General features: G+C 37.8%; 3 protein-coding genes across 3 annotated transcripts; 2 read left to right on the top strand and 1 right to left on the bottom strand.

Annotated features, from left to right (window-relative positions):
- Positions 1 to 1,765: 1,765 nt before the first annotated feature.
- On the bottom strand, positions 1,766 to 4,385 carry LOC122005801 (40S ribosomal protein S12-like). The gene is made up of 4 exons (XM_042561007.1): positions 4,182 to 4,385; positions 2,302 to 2,581; positions 2,104 to 2,169; positions 1,766 to 2,024 (listed from the first exon to the last, which is right to left on the bottom strand). The coding sequence occupies exons 1-4, from the start codon at positions 4,352 to 4,354 to the stop codon at positions 1,965 to 1,967; spliced, it is 579 nt and encodes a 192-aa protein (XP_042416941.1). The 5' UTR covers positions 4,355 to 4,385; the 3' UTR covers positions 1,766 to 1,964.
- Positions 4,386 to 5,705: 1,320 nt separating this feature from the next.
- On the top strand, positions 5,706 to 10,146 carry LOC122005800 (ferredoxin--NADP reductase, embryo isozyme, chloroplastic-like). The gene is made up of 6 exons (XM_042561006.1): positions 5,706 to 5,826; positions 5,963 to 6,019; positions 6,647 to 6,985; positions 7,900 to 8,119; positions 9,304 to 9,547; positions 9,635 to 10,146. Exons 1-6 carry the CDS (start codon positions 5,803 to 5,805, stop codon positions 9,891 to 9,893), a joined length of 1,143 nt encoding a protein of 380 aa, XP_042416940.1. The 5' UTR covers positions 5,706 to 5,802; the 3' UTR covers positions 9,894 to 10,146.
- A 444-nt stretch (positions 10,147 to 10,590) lies between these two features.
- On the top strand, positions 10,591 to 16,851 carry LOC122005799 (GDP-L-galactose phosphorylase 1-like). The gene is made up of 8 exons (XM_042561005.1): positions 10,591 to 10,735; positions 11,049 to 11,491; positions 12,671 to 12,786; positions 12,875 to 12,934; positions 13,010 to 13,240; positions 13,331 to 13,513; positions 16,010 to 16,261; positions 16,439 to 16,851. Exons 2-8 carry the CDS (start codon positions 11,401 to 11,403, stop codon positions 16,631 to 16,633), a joined length of 1,128 nt encoding a protein of 375 aa, XP_042416939.1. The 5' UTR covers positions 10,591 to 10,735; positions 11,049 to 11,400; the 3' UTR covers positions 16,634 to 16,851.
- The last annotated feature ends 1,926 nt before the right edge of the window (positions 16,852 to 18,777 follow it).

Genomic DNA, 18,777 nt, shown 5'->3' with positions numbered 1-18,777 from the left:
GAAATAATTTTAAATAATTTTTTTAGCAAATTGATATACAGCTACAATAATATGGCTAACTAAAAAAAATGACTTACCGACTTTGCTGCCACAAATTGTAGCAGGTATTAGTCAAAGTAGCTGCTTCAACATGTAGCAACAAAGCAAAGCGAAGGCACTGCAACACCGGAAATTTTTTTAAATCATTTTTTTAGCAAGTTGATATACGGTTATAAAAATATGACTACTAAAAAATGACTTACCGAGTTAGCTGCCACAAGTTGTGGTAGCTACCTGCAGAGTTAGCTGCTACTAAGTGTAGCAGTTATTAGTTGAAGTAGCTGCTTCAACGTGTAGCAGCAAAGCAAAGCGAAGACGTTGCATCAGCGGAAATAATTTTAAATCATTTGTTAGGAAGCTGATGTACATCTACAAAAATATTTTTCGGGTTAATCTCTGCTAGAAAATATGACTACTAAAAAAATGACTTACCACTTTAGCTACTACAAGTTGTAGTAGGTACATGGAGAGTTAGCTGCTACAAAGTGTAGCAGTTGATTGTCGACAGGTACCTGCTACACATTATACCAGCTAACTCTCCATGTGACCATGTAGCTGCTACAACTTGTAGCAGCAAAAGAATGTCCAAGTGGTTGCAGGCGGTTGTAGCAGACATCGGCATTGCACATCGTAACATAAATCCTTCCTACCTTCTACGACCATCATTCCAAGTGAGCTGCTACAAGTTGTAGCAACTACAAGGACGGTTTGCTGTGAAGTAGTTGCTGCAACGTTTAGAAACGAAGCAAAGGCATTGCATCTTTACAAAATAATTTCAAATAACCTTTTTTACGAACTTGATATACATGAAATTAACTATTTTTAGGGGTAATATCTGCTAGAAAATGTAGCTACCAAATAAATGACTTACCAAATGGCTACTTCAACATGTAGCAGCTAACCTGCAGCCCACCAAGAAACCGTCCCTGCACGCGTTTGTAGCCGACGTCGTCCCCGCACGTTATAGGAATAATTCCTTCTAATATATATAGAGGTGTAGAATAACAAATTAAAATGAAACGAATTACTATTGGGAATGGAGAGAGGTGAACTAGCTGTCACAATAGCTGTGAGGTTGAAGACGCCGATGAATCTTTGCCGGCGCTGCTGTGAGGTCCGACGGACGACGGAGACGGAGGGAGCGAGAGAAAGAGAGAAAAAACGACGAGGGAGAGATTTTAATATTAAGCGCTGAAATCCTGCGCGACGCGCACAGTCGCGCACTGTGCCGTCGCGCAGGATATCAGCGCTATATATATATATATATATATATATATATATATATATATATATATATATATATATATATATATATATATATATATATATGACCACCCGTCCATTCAAAATGCAATCAGTGTTCATGTCATGCCACATCATGATGTGGTATTCTGATCAATCATAATTGGGGACCATTCGTCCATTCATAATGCAATCAATGTCCATGTCATGCCACATCATGTAGCACCCACGCCTTTTTGTTAATATCTTTGCAAATAATTAAATAAAATAAAATATCTCAGATAATTACATCAAAATAGTTTTTTTTATTATAATTAAAGGTTAAAACTCCACTCCCATTAAAATACTTTAAATAAATAATAACATAATTCAATTTCAATAAAACTAAATATCATAAATAATCGAATATTTAGGTTCAATTTGTCTTAAATAGTTAAGAGATAGCATAAGAAATCATGTCATTAATTAATATCATAACTCAACATTTTATACTATAGCAAAATACCAAATGCCATTAATTAAGCCAATATGATCCGGCAAAATAATCACAAAATTCGCTCGAGAACAAGAATGAAAACATTCAACCACAAACCCTAAATTCCTCATGTTTAAATGATCTCAACACTTAAAAGCTCTCATGACACCTTAATGATCACCGACTAGAACTAAAAAACTTCCATACTTTAGTGTGACTTCACATATTCCTGAACTATGTGAAGGCCCTCAGATTCTTCCCCGTAATCCTGAAAACAAAATTGGAAGGATTATTAACTGTCAAACTTGATCGCAACCATAAACAAGATGCAAGTTCTTTGTTGCTACCTTCACGACGACACATGAGCAGCCCACCACTTTCCTTGCCTTGCCCTCTGAATCAATCTTGCAAAGCTGCATAGTTACATCAAATGGGTCAAAATGGTTTAGGTTACTAAATCTTGGATTCTTGGTTCCTTGCCCGCAGTAAGATCAATGTGAATTGTAGTGTTGGATTGAGAAAAAGTAAAAAACAAATCAACTAACCCCAGCCCACTCGCCAAGAGTTTTCGCGCTCGGAACAGCAACCAAGTGCACATTGTGTTCCGCACATAATGCCTTGACCAGCTTAGTGTAGTCAGCTTGGTTGCAGTCCTCAGCCAGAATGCAAAGCTGCGCAGTGTGTTTTTCGATCGCCTTGGCAGCCTCACGAAGGCCACGGATAAGTCCATCGTGTGCCAATGATTTCTTCAGTACCAACTGCAGGGCTGTCATCAAATCCATGGGTTCGCCGAGCACGGGGGCAGATTCGGCAGCAGCATCTTCACTGCCAAATCAAAAAAACTAATTGACTACCAGTCGCAAGCAAATGCAACTAGAAAGAGGAGATCAAACCACAAGATTTGCTTTGGTTTAGTACAGAGATCAACTAAGCTGTTGCAGTTTTCACAAGCCTCAACTCATGTAAAAAGTGTCTAAAAGATGAATATTACTCCTGCTTTCCACAATATAATATTGATTTGTCATCAACCAGTGATAAATTCTTGCATAGATCTCAATAAGAAATTAATGACACGGTGACTCTAAATTATCTAAACCTATGAAGATGAATCTTACTCCTGCTTTCCATAAGATAATATTGATTTGTCACATCAACCAGTGATAAATTCTTGCATAGATCTCAATAAGAAATAAGAATGATAGAGTGACTCTAAATTGTCTAAACCTATGAAGATGAATCTTACTCTGGTTTCAGTAAGATAAAATTGAGTTTTGCCATAAACTAGTGATGTGGAGCATAGATCTCAATAATAAATAAGAATGAGAACGCTACTCTAAATTGTCTATACCTATGAAGATGAATCTAACTCCTACTTTCCATAAGATAATCCTGAATCGTCATCAACCAGTGATATAGTCATGCACAGATCTCAATAATAAATAAGAATGATACAGCAACTCTAAATTGTCTAAACCTATGAAGATGAATCTTACTCCTGATTTCCGTAAGATAAAATTGAGTTTTGCCATCACTAGTGATATAGTGAAGCATAGACCTCAATAAATAATAAATAAGAATGATACAGCAACTCTAAATTATCTAAACCTATGAAGATGAATCAAACTCCTACTTTCCATAAGATAAGACTGAGTAGTCATCAACCAGTGATATAGTCTTGAATAAATAAGAATGATACAACCACTCTAAATTGTCTAAACCTATAAAGATTAATCTTAGCCCTGCTTTCTTTAAGATAAGACTGAGTCTTCATCAACCGGTGATGTAGCGTTGCATAGATCTCAATAATAAATAAGAATGATACAACGACTCTAAAATGTTAAAACCTATGACAATGAATCTTACTCATAATTTCCGTAAGATAAGACTGAGTCATCATCAACCAGTGATATAGTCTTGCACAGATCTCAACAATAAATATGAATGATACAGTGACTCTAAATTGTCTAAACCTATGAAGATGAATCTTGCTTCTGCTTTCCGTGAGATTAGGTTGAGTGGTCATCAACCAGTGATATAGCTTTGTATAGATCTAAGAATGATGCAATCAGACTCCAAATAGTTGGGAAAAACACAGATAGAAAACATTAAAATGATTCTTAATACAGAGATTCAATGTCAAAGAACCTCCTTTTTCATTTTCTTTTCTAAATCTGAAAATCAAGTATCTCATGAAAATTTTAGGATTTTGACAGTAAATTTTTTTTTTGACAATCGATAGGAAGAGGGCGTAGATCGAAACGTGTCCTTTGATAAACTATGCTGCAATTTTGGGAAAAAGAACAAGCTTGGTGATATGGAAAACTTCAGGTATATGACCAAATTATCATAAAAAATGGATCTTGATAGATGCATCACATGGATAATAGCATCAGAAGATATATAAAACGGGATCAGAATTGCTTACGCAGCCATTGTATTCGCTGAACTTGAAGGCGACGGATCGACTGTGAACGAGGACGAGGGAGCAACGGAGAACACCCGCGGCGGACCGGTCCAAGGGTTTAGGCGATGACTACGAATCAGGGTAACGAGAGATTTATATAATAAGGGAACGGGAAATCTATACCGTCGATTCATGGAACTCTTCTGTCGTCATCACGATGATCATAATTGGGCCGTTTCTGTCTCAAAGGTTGGGCTTTTGACGATCTCGGGAGTGTTCAACCGCAATCAATTGTCGCGGAAGCTCCCGGTGATCTTGTCCATCCCCCGTTTCTGTCGCCGACCACCGGCGACGGCAGGAGAGAGCACATGTGTTTCTATCACGATGTCTATCTCCCTGCGACAAAAGGCGAGAACTGTAGGTCTTCTATCACAATGGCTCTTCCATCAGTGATCTCGGAAACTCCCGGTGATCTTCGCCATCTCTCCTTCCTTTCGCCGGCCGCCGTCGACAGCAAAACAGTGATGATTTTCGGCGTTTTGAGCGTCAAAATTTTCACTTCAACCGCAGCAAAGATCTCGGTCATACACCGATTAGTCTTCGTTAGACACAATCTACTGATGTGTTAGAAAACAAACTGGAAAATGATCGATCAAAGGCCTGACCGCGAAAGACCCCATACCATTAATCTGAATCAAGTATAATATTCAGACCTCTTTCATGTCCAACCATAAAGATAGATATCCTAAATTTTCAGTTACTTTCTTTCATCTACATTGGAACATCGAAAATTATGGAGAAAAAGTAGTTTTTTTTCCCTCTCTCTTATCTTCGTTCTGATTTAGCGCAAGAATTAAGCAAATTGATTCATGTTTTGCTTCCTTTGATCTGTGTAACCGTGTTTACCCTCTCTGAAAGGATCATAATGCCTCTCTTTTTTTCCCTCCCCTTCGTTCTTCCTAAGTAATCACAATCTTCATTTTTGATTAAAATATAGATGGTGCCGTGGCTCTAATGCCATCCTTTAATATTCCAAAATTCTCCCATTTTGTCGTCTAATTATCTCCATTATTCAAAGTTTGCGGGGGCAGAAGGAAAGTCCACAAGGCAACTCCCGACGACTCACGCCACTGCCGTAGGAAGTCACTTTTTCAGAAAGTCTCTCCTTTTTCTTTATTTTCTTAAATCAACACCTCTTTATTGCAGCTTGGCCCTCGAAGTTTGCCTTTGCAGATTGTATTATTAGACCAGATAATTTTTTTAAAAAAATGAGTTTATGTAATAGTTTAATGCCCATACGTTGATTATTTAGATGCCAAATTTTCTAACTATTGCTATATGATCAGATTATTAAGAAGTTAATTAGAAAAAGTGAAGACTGCTTTGCAAGCCCTAAAAAACCTGTTTGTAATTCTTACAAAAAGGTATCTCTAATCGTAAAGTTTTCCATCGTAAGAAGGTAAGCAGAATAGAACTGCTCTGTAATTTTTTCATAGGCGAGGGGTTTCCATGAATGATTTCCAACATTTCACAATCTAAGTATTTAATAACGACGGGTTCAACGAGGGCTGCTTCCCTCTTCGCCGCCTCGCCCTTCTGCTTCCCCGAGCAATTGGAGACGATCTCCACAGATCACGCAACGATGGCGCACGCTCTAGGAGCTATGGTATGCGATCTTCTTCTTGGTTTTGCTTTTTCATCCGCAGATGCTTAGGCTTTCATCTACTTCAAGTTTTTGACTGCTTTGGTTGCGTTCGGTTTTTAGAGTTGGCGTAGTGTCTGATGGGTTGACTCTTTGGCAGGCATCCGTCTCTGCATCTGTTGCGCCGGATGCATCGCTGAGGAAGGCGGGATTGAAGGTGAAACTAGATTGCTGTCAAGATTAATGTTACTTAAGTAGATTGATTTCTTTTTACTGGTTTCGTGGTGATTTATGTCCGTTGCTTAGTTGGATAATTGTAATATCCAAATCTACTTTTCAAATGTGAGATAAATTGTAGTGTCCGTTGCTTAGATGGCTTGTTTGATTGGACTGGGATTGAAACTTTGTCGGGAAATTTTAAGCATTTAACTTTGTACCCAAATTTAATGAGTATCTTGTTGAAAATGAAGTTTCTTGCTTGTACTTAGCAAGCTGGCATTTTTTGTTTTCTTTATTTGTTATATTGATTGTTCAGTTTCATTTCTACCTTATCAGGTTGTTAGCAGATGTTTCTAGGTTAACATTTAGTAGCATCAGTTTCGTGAATTCTTTTGAGCATATCTAATTTGGGATACCTGCATTCTTGTGCTGCTTCGTGGTTGTTCACATCTTGAAATAAAGAGAATTCTTTTGTGAATTTGTTTGTAGCGAGTAACAAATAACTTGTGTCTCTATATGACTCAATGTCTTAAAGTAGCTTGATATTTGATGATTCAATCTTATATATTTTGATGTTCAGTTGACTTTGCTTTGTCAACTAAACAGACTTGTTTCACTCATTCAGGTTCAAAACAGTTTTAGCTTCAACAATAAATTATGGATGCCATTAACATCAGTATGCTTAAAAAGCAGGACAGCATCCACATATCGATGCAAAGTTGTATCAATGTCTGTCCAACAAACTGTCAAAAGCAAAGTCCCAGTTCAGCCCTTGGAACTTGAGAATGCTAAAGAGCCGCCTCTTAATCTATATAAGCCCAAGGAACCATACACCACTGCAACGATTGTTTCAGTTGAGAGGCTGGTGGGCCCAAATGCACCTGGTGAGACATGCCATATTGTGATTGATCATGGAGGCAACGTGCCTTATTGGGAAGGTCAAAGCTATGGTGTTATCCCTCCTGTAAGTGGTATTTTTGGTACTCAAATTTCATGAGACTGTATTAAATAAACCTGTTAAATGTTCTTTCAAGCCTTCTGTAAGTAGAATACAATTCACAGTTAAATGTTTGTCTTTGTTACAATTTTCCTCAAGATTTTTTAATTGATTCTTTCCTTATTTTGATTTTGCCTTTGATAAATGCTCATTACTTCATTGTTTTCAAATACAAGTCATCAGTGATTATGTTAGCCATCAACTAATACAAGTGAATGCAAGATACCTCTTGATGGACTGATTTATGACCACACACTCGACTTAATTTTGATTGATTCTTCCTTATTTTGATTCTTTCCTTATTTTGTCTTTGTTACAATTTTCCTCAATACTTTTTAATTGATTCTTTCCTTATTTTGATTTTGCCTTTGATAAATGCTCATTACTTCATTGTTTTCAAATACAAGTCATCAGTGATTATGTTAGCCATCAACTAATACAAGTGAATGCAAGATACCTCTTGATGGACTGATTTATGACCACCCACTCGACTTAATTTTGGATCCCTCCTCTTAAATAGCAAACACAGTTAATTGGCAACAAATTGGGTGGTAATGACCACGATGCGCCTTGTAATTAGATTTTCGTCCACGTGCTTATTAAATTGGACTTTTACCTGATTAGTTATCATGTTTTACTCTTTAGACAAATCTGGTATGAGTTATGCAAAAATGATCATTTGAAGGTTTCATGTTAGAAGTAAGTCCACAAATGTTAAGGTGCCTGTTGAAGTGAATTCTTGTTTTCTTCTGATAGTCAAAAAGCCCTTGGATTTCTGTGGTTGTTCATTTGTTTTTTAGCTCTTTTAATCCAAATGAAGACATTAGCCTTTTTTGCGGTTATGAAATTTTTGTTTTTTATCTATCTATTTGTTTCCTCAGGGTGAGAACCCGAAGAAGCCAGGGAATCCTCACAATGTCCGACTCTATTCAATTGCATCAACTAGATACGGTGACTCATTTGATGGAAAGACAGCCAGCTTATGTGTCAGAAGAGCTGTTTATTATGATCCCGAGACTGGGAAGGAGGACCCTTCTAAGAATGGTATCTGCAGTAATTTTCTCTGTGATTCAAAGCCAGGGGACAAGATTCAGCTAACAGGTATGATTTGATCACTTATAGTTTAGCTTATGGGGTGAGAGCATGGTTCGGTTTACCAGTTTCATAGGTTTATTTGAGTTTGAAACAATCATTCCAGAACCATCCAGAAACCAAACGGTTTGTGTTGAAAGCAAAATCAACCCAATTTTCAGTAAGGATTAAACTGAAATTTTATTAACAAAAATCACAAACTAACTACATAGTAACTACAAAGTTACTAAACAATATGTTATTTTATTAGTAACTAATAATCATTATACTGTCTATTTATCATCCTATAAAAAGAATATAAACAGTGATACGTACTAAATATTAGGATAATTGTGGATTAAAATATATAATAATATATTTATATAATTATTAATCACTTAGATTCAATTTTATTAGTTTCACCAAAACTCTAAATCATAATGGAACCAAACTTGAAAAGATGGGCTACTTTCCAACTCCAAACTAAATTGGAATAGTGAGCAATTGTATTTGTCGTTTTGGTTCTGTTCAATTTATTGGTTTAGCGCTACACATAGGAGAACCCGTCCCGCCAGAAAAAATGAACCCGAACCCGAACCCGTCCCGTCTACTTTTTCAATCCGCCCCGCCCCAAACTTGTTCCAAACCCGGCGGTTGGACCCACCAATATATATATATATATATACAGGACGGGTTTGGGGCAGGTTCATTGAAACCCGTAACCCGCCCCAAATCCGCTTCTAAATCCGGTTAGCGGGTTTAAACTTACCCTGTAACCCATTTGACCGGGTTTAAATCCTCCTCGAACGGGACAGGTTTAATACGGGGCCAGGTTAAACCCGACTTATTGTCATCCCTAGCTACACATGCCCATCCCTAGTTTAGCTACAGCTTCTTGATATCTTTTAATGGACCACGACACAAACGACTCCATATATGCCTTTGAGAATAAATTTGTAACTGCAAGCTTGACACAAAGGTCACCAGTTCAGCTATTGTGTCAGAGTTATGTTGTGATTATTATCTTAACAGAATGCAGAAAGTATATGATCTACTTTGAGCTCCACTTGTTTTTCGAAGTAAATTGTTGCCATGAGGATCTGTATTAGCAGAATTGTGTAGTTCAGTACTTTAACTTGGCTATACGGAGCAGTCGATGGAAGGACCCACTCCACTAATTCTCCATATTTATTATTGTTTATGAACAATTGCAGGACCCTCTGGAAAAATCATGCTGCTGCCAGAAGATAACCCAAATGCAACTCATATCATGATAGCTACAGGGACCGGAGTTGCTCCTTTCCGTGGATACCTTCGCCGCATGTTCATGGAGGATGTAACTTCCTCGTATAAGTTTGGTGGCCTGTCATGGCTCTTCTTGGGGGTTGCAAACTCTGACAGCCTTCTCTATGATGAGGAGTTCAACAGCTATCTTAAAATCTACCCCGATAACTTCAGGTAGCTGAACCATTCCCTTTGTATATCCATTCTGAATTAACTCCAATTCTTTACGTCTTTCCTAAATCATCGGTACTTTTTTGTTAGGTATGACAAGGCACTCAGCAGGGAGCAGAAGAACAAGAGTGGTGGAAAGATGTACGTTCAAGACAAGATTGAGGAATACAGTGATGAAATCTTCAAGCTTTTAGACAAAGGCGCGCACATCTACTTCTGTGGTTTGAAGGGAATGATGCCTGGAATTCAAGATACACTAAAGAGAGTAGCGGAGCAGAGAGGCGAGAGTTGGGAGGCCAAGCTCTCCCAGCTGAAGAAGAACAAACAATGGCACGTTGAGGTTTACTAGGCAAAGTTAAGGCCTCCAGTCAAATTCTGATTGTTGCCTAAAACATAGGAACACATATTTCGTCTATTAGCAAATTAATTTTCTAGATTTATAAGAGAGACCCTTTGATGTGGGAAGGAATAAGGTTTAAGTGTAGCTAAATCAAATATTGTGCTCTCCGTTGTTATTTGGGGATCAATTTGTATTTCAAGTTCATGAATTCTTGTATTATGATTTATTAGAGAAACTTTCAAATCTGCCAATTCCTAAGTAATGTCTAACGTGTCTTAATTATATTCAACCTCTATTTTGGACCGTCCGACTCTTGCAGGTTTGGACTCAAGTTCAATCTTAGAACATTTGGTTTTTCTATATTTTTGTTTAAATAAACTATTTTTATTATATATGTATAAATAATCTTATTTTTTTTAAAGAACATAAACTAGTGTATTATTCGATGAACTAAGAATGGTCTTGGCGTTCACGAGGGCGAGAGGGTCTACTCTTTCTAGCCAATAGGAGCAAGATAAATAATGACGTATGGTTCTTCCAGCATTTTAGGAGCACTTTGCTTGGAGAAAAAACGATTACCCATATTCATACTCCCAACCTGATTTGATTCACGCTGTTGCCCTACTCCATTGTCCAAGAGTCTGACAGATATGTTTTTGAGTAGGAAGGGAAAAACAATCCTTCTTCCATTTCTGATCTAACTTGCACAGCTATCTATAAATATGCGGTGATGTCACGATCGTTCAAACTCCACCATCCGTTGTCGTCTCCAGCGACCTTCTTCCGTTCCCAAATCCCAATTGCCATCCGTCGCCTCGACTCGCATCGCTTCCTGCGAAATCCTAGCCCAGGTGCCGCCGTCTCCCTTCGACTTTCTTCTATTTCTGCCTCGTATTTCCCTCGATCGGGTTCTCTTCCGGGGAGCCCCTGCGCTGCGATTTCGTATAGGGTTTTGATTTCGGCGTCGTTCCGGTGGAAACCACCTATTTTTAGCTGTTTATTAAGGGAGCGTGAATTTATTAGAGTTTTTTTCTTCGATTCCATATTTTGGTGTGGATCTTGTGTGTGAAGTCGTGTTTACTAGTTTGTTTTCGTCGACGGTGTTTCTTCTCCGGGTTTTGATCGTGTTTATGGAATTTTGATATTTGATTCTTTTTTATGCAGTGGTAGTTGATGGGCGATTGATCTCTTACGTCTGCTGGTGGATGATTGAGATTTCGTTCGCGCGGCCGGAAAATTGCTAGTCCTAGGAGGGCTGGCTTCATTAATTCAACCACGGCTCCGAGAAAAGAATACCGTCCTTTAGATCGTAGGGGAAGACCATGCTTTCAGCACTTTCCTAAGTTTTTGCTTGCCTCCCCTTCTTTCCACGGCGGCAGGGGTGCCCTACCTTCAGCTGGGGGGCATCCTTCGGATCTTACGTTCCTTGCTGGTGGCGGGCAATCTGATCTGCACTATATGTTAGTGTGTAGTTTCTGATATTTAGTTCTGGTTAAGCTTTTCTAGCAGGACGGTTATGGCCCCAGTTGGGCATGTTGAAAGTGAATGTACGCTTCAGCGGGAGAGCACGAGAACCGAGCGGTGTAAAAGTCATCAAGTGCCTAATTGTTAGTTTTTTTCACTCAACTAACTTCTTCGTTCATTAATTACTTCCACCCCTTTTTGCTTTCTTTCTTTTCTTTTGCTTTGATCTGTCATTTGTAATTTAGGATAAACTCCGACCTCTAATTGGGAATTTGTTATTTATATTCTAGGAAATTTTGTTACACTTTGGATACAACTGAGTAGTTTATGTTGGAACAGTATAAGAAAATTGAAGGCATAAGCAGAGCCTCAATAATATTAAGTCTGGATCGTTTTACAATTATTATTGTAGAAATTAGTATGTAACCTGCTTCATATGTTTTTTTACACTCCCAGAATTCCCCTATGTTTTCTTTATTTTAATCATTTTTCTAGTGTCTGTGGAGGTGATGAATGTTTTTTTATGATAAAAAATTGACTTTAATTTGGGTATTGCTACTGAAGTTGTTGTTTGAATAGAAATTGACATATTTATGAACAAGATTTACATGCTGATTTCACTAAATGGTGAATTGTTTACTTCATAGTTCATACTACATACATCTGGTTTTCACGAATTGGTGGTTCTGTTCCAATTTGACATTGCTGATATGATTTTCGTAATTTTCTGTTTGATATCTGTTTCTTTATAATTTACTTGCATAAGCACGTCTTCATTTTAAAAAATCTAACTAAGTGAAGTATACTGCAGCTTCTGTAACATTTATTCCTATCAGCTTAGACAAGTAAGATTGCTTGAATACTGGCCAAGGCCAAGAAAATCATCTCAAAAGGGATGAAACATTGTAGTATTACAACATAAAACAAAATAAAAGGATAAGGAGGGATGAATAAATGCAACTTAGAATACGTATCTGGCATCACTGAGTTACATGAACCTAGCAACTGTTAAGATTTTCACACAAACATATACTGCATGACTAGCCAAGGTTTAGTCACAATGATTAACTAACACAGAAAAAGCTGTGCTCTTTGATTAAGTTTTTGATTAGATAGTAGTTCCAACTTGATTAAACTTCAAGATACTTTTGATTATTTTCCACATGGTAAGTTTCATGCATGTATTAGTCTGCCTATTTTAATTAAGGCTCTAAAGCCTGTGTAGGCTACGTTTGTGTTTGACATGTTTTGCATGAATTTATTTTTGTTACTAAACTAGTAAATACTTCTTTCAGGACTTATAATCATTTTGAATTTTTCAGGCATTACGAATATCTATCATCTTGGTAAATCTATTCAAGATGATGATGTTTTAGGTGACTTGCCATGCTCTGAGGCAAGAAGTCATAGTCTATTGGACATTCTTCTCCTTTCTCAGGTATATCTGCAAAGTGAGCTTGTTTTCTTCTACTTCTATAAGTCCTTATATATATTAAGTTATTGAAATGCTAACCATGAACGTCTAGTGGGAGGATCATGCCTTGAAGGGAAATCTTAGATATGATGTCAGCACTTGTCAAATGAAGGTCCCTTTTCCAACTGATTGTTGCGCTTAATGTCTTATTATTGATCCATTGAATAGCTTTTGATGCTTTTTGCAGATAGTTTCTGGTGCAAAGAAGTTCATTGCTCAGCTGAATGAAAATTGGAACTTAAATACCCTTATGGACTTTGAGAAGAAAAGCTTTCAAGCCCGTGGGCCTTGCTGCTTTAGTGATGTTAAACCTCACAGGGAGGATTTACTAATTTGTGTGACTTTTGGAGAAAAGGAGGGTTCTGAACTTGTTTCATCATCTATCCTTCCTAAAGATGGAGTTTTAGTTATTGCAAATGTAAGCACTTCTTTAGAGTAGTCCACACGTCCAAGGTTGTGGATTAACTTATATTAAATATTCTTATTCGTAATTAATCTCTTTTTGAAGGCAAACCCTGTGGAATATGGGCACATATTCTTAGTACCATATGATGTCCATAAGATGCCTCAGCTGTTAGATAAGAGAGTTCTTGGATTGATGACACAAATTGCGGCTGAAGTAGCCAATTCCTCTTTTCATATCTTTGTGGATTATGATGGTTCTGAAAGTATGGATCATAGAGGTTTTCAGGTAATTTTCTTTGCAGTTAGTTCTTTTGTTCCTTAATTTTATTTCGTATTTGCAATTTCTTAAATTCTGTTGTTACTATTCTCCTGCAATTAGCATTATCATAGATGTGGTTTGATTAGTTTGTTCATAGCATTGTAGATTTACTGGTGTTATTTAAGTGTTTATGGTAGGAATTATCAGTTGTCATACAAATGGAGATTATGGTAACTTGAGGAAATAACTTGTGTATATCAATAAGTTCACCCTTATTTCAAGAAAGCATTACAAAAATAGGCATGTATTGTACGCTGTTTGGGATATGTTCACTTTTAGTTGGTATTGCATTTAATTGTGGCATTTTTGTGTGTCAGTACCTCATACTCCTCCATTTCACGTTTTTCTTTCATTGGAGCTCTTCACAATAGAACTTAGTTATATATAGAGAAAAATATCCCTATTTGTCTTCAGCTTTCTGATCTTTTCCTCATTTTATATTAGAATTGTACATTGTTTTGAGGTGCGCTTTCTGGTCTTCCAGTCATGGCTACCCTACTCGATTCCTTTATTTGTGAAATCTAGGACTTCACCGGTATATTAAAATCAAGCATTTAGCTTTGATTATCTTTGAGCTAATAATACTGTTTTGTGGCACAACAATCTGTGAGCTATATGAGTATTCGTATGCAAACCTCTATATTACTGTAGACTATAGTGTATGCCATAGACAAATCTGCGAGCTATGAATACTCCTATGTAAAGATAGTGTGGAGTTTTTGTGGGTGATGATGGAATATATTATAAGTAGGGTAGCTGTATAGAGCCTTCGACATCTATCTATGCAAAACTTAAGAGTGGTTAATCAGCCAATATCTAAAGGTAACTAATACAAGGTCCGAAGCATTGTATGTGAATGGTTGGGTTGCTCCGAAACTATCGCTTAAATTTCGTGAGCTGCAGTGAGGGATTACAATGGGACAAACCGGGAACTTATGATATAAATTATTGTTCTTTGTCCCCGCATTGCAACATCTTTGCAAGTTGGGTCAAGGTTGAACAATAAAGTATATATGAAAATATAAAATATGTATATTATAAATTTGCTTCATGCAGGTCAAGTAGGGCAAGTGAGTAAGGGCACAAAAGTTTTATTTTATACCTGCCCTACAACGCATGTGCGAGTTTATTTTTTTAATCTCACATGCTCCCAATTTGCGTTACATGGCAATCTTAATCAGGATGGGTAGAGTAGGGTTGGAGAAATTGTGCTCTGGAGATGTCTGAACTGCTTGAGCTACTGCTTAAGCTACTACCTGCATCGTAAATTGAAGTTCAACACTTATTCTTCATAGGTGGGTGGCTTGGTCCTTGGTGGGTACAATTAAAAAGTATACTGATGAAATATTGCTTTTACATGAAATCTATCATATTCGTATTGTTAAATAAATGATGGTCATGGTCTGTTTGTCTCAACCCATTGGTAATGTGAATTGTTGACTTCACTTAAAACTCAGTGAGCTTTAGTCTTCACTACAAGTCTTACCTAATTGTTATGAGCAAGTGACTAGGTTAAAGTTTGCTTTAGAGTCAATATTTTTTTCAAACATGAGGCATAGCCCTTCATGAAGGGGAGCCTTGTTGCAACGGTAAAGTTGTTGCCTTATGATCTTTTGATCACATGTTCGAGTTGCGGAAATAGCTTTTTGCAATGCAGAGTAAGACTGCATACAATAGACCCAATGTGGTCCAACCTTTCTTGGACCTTGCATTGGCGGGAGCTTCATGCACCAGACTATTCCTTTATGAGGCATCCTTCATCATCCACAACATTTTGACTACCATAATAAAACTATATAATCTAATTGATTACTTATATTTTTTTCAGGCATAATTTAAGTTTGTGATGAAGTAGGATCAGCGCATTAATAGAATTATATTATGTTCAAGGATGAACTAGTATGGAAGTGTGAAGTTTGTCACATAATTGTTATATGGGTACTCACTTAAATGCTGAGCTATTTTCTAGATGAGAAATGTTCCTTGATCTTACATTTTCTGATGTATGCACACTGGATTTCGAGTGGTTGTAGTATTGACAAAGTCAATAAGCTTAAATGAAAAATGTTACAAATTCTTGACTATATACTGGACTGCTGTTTGGGCTGCTCCAGCCACACTGTTGCCCCAGCTTACCCGAATCACTGCTCAAGCTGGCTTGGTGACCATCTTACACTCATTTCACCCTGCGTTGATTTCCTTTCATTTGTTCGTTTTTTTTTCTTCCTCAATATTGTATTTGTCTTTTCGATTGTTATCCTCTGGAAACTGTATCTGACTGTTCTTCCATGACCTTTTTTTTAAGTACAAAAAACTAGTGTCCTTTTCCTGTTTATGAAATGGTGCACTTAGAGCTGTTTGTCATCTATAAAATGTTTTGTAGTGCTTAAATAGTTAAATTGTCCTGAGCAATATCTCTCTCTTCTTAACACCAGTCATTTACCTTTTTACATGTTTGAACAGGCGAGCTACTTTGCAGACCCTTTACCTGTGGAGCTTCTTCCCAGCATCCCTGTTTATGGTAATTTGCTTTCAACAGGTATATATATCGGTGAAGTAGCAGATTATACTTTGAAAGCTTTAGTCTTTGTGAGCAAGAATTTCAACAAAACAGTCCAAGTAGTTGGAGAAATATGTGCTTACTTGTGCGACAACGGTAGTGCATTCAGTCTGCTCATCTCTGACTGCGGCAAAAAGGTGTTTTTGTTTCCTCAGGTGATAACTTCTTATCTTTCCCCTTGTTTAAGGATTTATTCTTTTGATTTCATCCAAAGAACGGCAAATTTTCTGCAAATAATGAGATTTTGTGAAATTCCTACACAGTTCCTTTGATATTATGAGAATTATTTGCAATTCAAATATGTAGGTCACTATACCATGCCATCTATGCAGGTTCGTGCACCATTTAGGTACAAACTTTCTGCCTGGGAATGTGGAGGTTATTTCGTCTATGATACACAATCTGATTTCAACCATGTCACCGAGTCGTATATATGCAGCCTTCTCGCTTCCGTGTCACTCGATGCTCACAATTTCAAAACTCTCAAGCAACAATGCTGTACTGCTGTATCCAAGTTCATGATTTGAATCTCCCTCCCCTCGCAACTATGGCTCCACTGCTACTCTCCCATCTTTCCTAGTTCATCGTGTGATATACTGTGCCTAAAACAAATGATTGCGAATTGCTAGTGAGCATAAAACATATGTTTGCCGCTGTCACTCTTTTATCGTAAAATGATGATCGTAAACCTGTGTAATAGGGATGTAAAACTCGAAGTCAGTTCCCTTTGCTATTTCTCACAATATATCCTGCCAACTCGCCAAACTGTATTTGGCTGCTGTTAAACAGCTGGTACAAAATGCAGAAGTAGTGACAATTTTTTTCTCTTCCTGGAGACAGGCGGTGTCACATGAGTACAGACCAGAGCCAGTCTCACTGTGAGGACCTTGCACACTCTCATGTCATTTCTCTTTCAAGGCGAGAAAGTTTGCTCGAATCTTTCTTATCATATGCTGTGAATCTTGTGCCAAGATTTGTGAATGCCTTCTGCTGACGCTGTATCGCGTTCACTGCTACACCAGCACGAGAAGCTCAAATGCTGCCTGACTGAGAGAAAGGGTCCGAGAAATAATTTAAGAGCATTTGAGCTCCAATCTCTTATTCCTCTCTCGGCTCGCATCATGTAGAAAGCCACTCGGTTTAATTAATTATCTTTGCCAAAAGATCATAGTCTGCTTCGCCATAATTACTTTGGTTCACTCGTTTGCAGGCGCATTTACTGCTTGAATGGCAGCTCCACAGTTCTTTCCACTCCTAGGTCCTGTTGACCTTCCTGCTGGTGTGCGAAGGAGACGAGAGGATGGAGAGGGAGAGGGAGAGGGAGAGCAGCAGTGAGATGAAGAGAGGCTGAGGGATTCCGTGGCCAGGGTACTCTTGCCTACCACTACTCGGATCAGATAAAACAAGGAGTTATTCCAGAAATTATTGTCGGGCACTGGCCCACATCGAACTCCCATCCATGCTGCAAGACCTTTGTGTGTGCCCCCGCCGGACATCATTGGCCATTGCTTTCTCTTTACGAACTGGAGAAGAGTTCATAGTTATTGCAACCCTTTCGCCTAACCATCAGTCGATGATTTTCAGTGGATGAATCACTCTCTGAATAATTATATTGGCTCCTCCCTGCCCACTGTCCACTGTCAACTGGGAAAAAGGAGGAGCATTTTACCATTGGAACTCTTCTTTACTCCCTTGTGATTTTTACTAGACACGGCCCAGTGGCATGCTTCTGATTTGAGAGGGAATCCAATGCACTCCCACCGGAGAGAACCTTTCGAAACCATCAAAACAATCAAAATGAAGAAGCCATGCCTGCCTCTGACTTAACTCGCTCGAATCAAACAAAAACCGTCTTATCTTGGGGACACAATCATCAACGAGAATCTCTCTCAAACTTCGAGCTCCAGTTCTCCTCTTTGACCATTTGTCCTTTGTCGTTAATTACTCGTGGATATCTTTTTAACCACCGTGTGGGGTGCACATAAGTTATTTAGTGAGCTGAATATTTCTAAAAAAAAATATGCCTGATTTCTTTTTATGTAGTCTCTTACAGATCTGCCTCTCGGTTCTCTCGGTCAAAATTATCTATGGCCAATTTCTATGGGTTAAACTAATCCAATCTAGAATCAAATTCCAAGGTCTCCTCCCATGGTCCCACTTAACACCCATCCAGGTCAACAAACAGCATTTTCATCTCACTCTCACATGCCGAAAGCCCACTCTGGACAACGTCGAGCAATGACAGCCATTGGATGGCACCGGGCCACCGGCAGCAGAATGCAGTGAATGGAGAAAAAGGGAGAAATCATCCGCATGAGCCCACTGCTTTACCGCCCTCTCAATTATTATTGGGCAAAAAAGGGCGCCTCGTATTCTTGAAACGGTAAATAATCTGGCCAGCCAGAAAATAAATTTATTAATTAAAAAATTATTTAAAAATTTAATTAAGTATTATTATTAAAAATAATTAAAATTTATTTGTAAAACTAAATATGGAAATAGATGGAAAAGAATATAATAGGCTTATAAAATATAATATTATTCAGACACATGATCTTAAAAGTTAAAAAAAAATTATTCTGACTAATCAAATTTTAATCATTTAGTATTACCTTTTTAAAATCACGAAGACCGTTTCATTTTAATTTGTATGTGAAGGGCACTCCGCCGT

The sequence above is a fragment of the Zingiber officinale genome, chromosome 7B (assembly GCF_018446385.1).
Source record: "Zingiber officinale cultivar Zhangliang chromosome 7B, Zo_v1.1, whole genome shotgun sequence".
In the NCBI taxonomy this organism is placed as follows: domain Eukaryota; kingdom Viridiplantae; phylum Streptophyta; class Magnoliopsida; order Zingiberales; family Zingiberaceae; genus Zingiber; species Zingiber officinale.
Note: the sequence above shows the minus strand (reverse complement) of the source record. Positions and strands in the feature narration are given on the sequence as shown.

Excerpts from the sequence above, each read along its gene's own strand:
- LOC122005801 (XM_042561007.1), bottom strand. The coding sequence starts at position 4,354 with ATGAATCGACGGTATAGATTTCCCGTTCCCTTATTATATAAATCTCTC. Across the intron at positions 2,582-4,181 it reads TCAGCGAATACAATGGCTGC|TGAAGATGCTGCTGCCGAAT; the intron begins GTAAGCAATTCT and ends TTGATTTGGCAG. Across the intron at positions 2,025-2,103 it reads GCTCATGTGTCGTCGTGAAG|GATTACGGGGAAGAATCTGA; the intron begins GTAGCAACAAAG and ends TTTTGTTTTCAG.
- LOC122005800 (XM_042561006.1), top strand. The coding sequence starts at position 5,803 with ATGGCGCACGCTCTAGGAGCTATG. Across the intron at positions 6,020-6,646 it reads TGAGGAAGGCGGGATTGAAG|GTTCAAAACAGTTTTAGCTT; the intron begins GTGAAACTAGAT and ends TCACTCATTCAG. Across the intron at positions 9,548-9,634 it reads ATCTACCCCGATAACTTCAG|GTATGACAAGGCACTCAGCA; the intron begins GTAGCTGAACCA and ends CTTTTTTGTTAG.
- LOC122005799 (XM_042561005.1), top strand. The coding sequence starts at position 11,401 with ATGGCCCCAGTTGGGCATGTTGAAAGTGAATGTACGCTTCAGCGGGAG. Across the intron at positions 12,935-13,009 it reads TCAGCACTTGTCAAATGAAG|ATAGTTTCTGGTGCAAAGAA; the intron begins GTCCCTTTTCCA and ends TGCTTTTTGCAG. Across the intron at positions 16,262-16,438 it reads AGGTGTTTTTGTTTCCTCAG|GTTCGTGCACCATTTAGGTA; the intron begins GTGATAACTTCT and ends CCATCTATGCAG.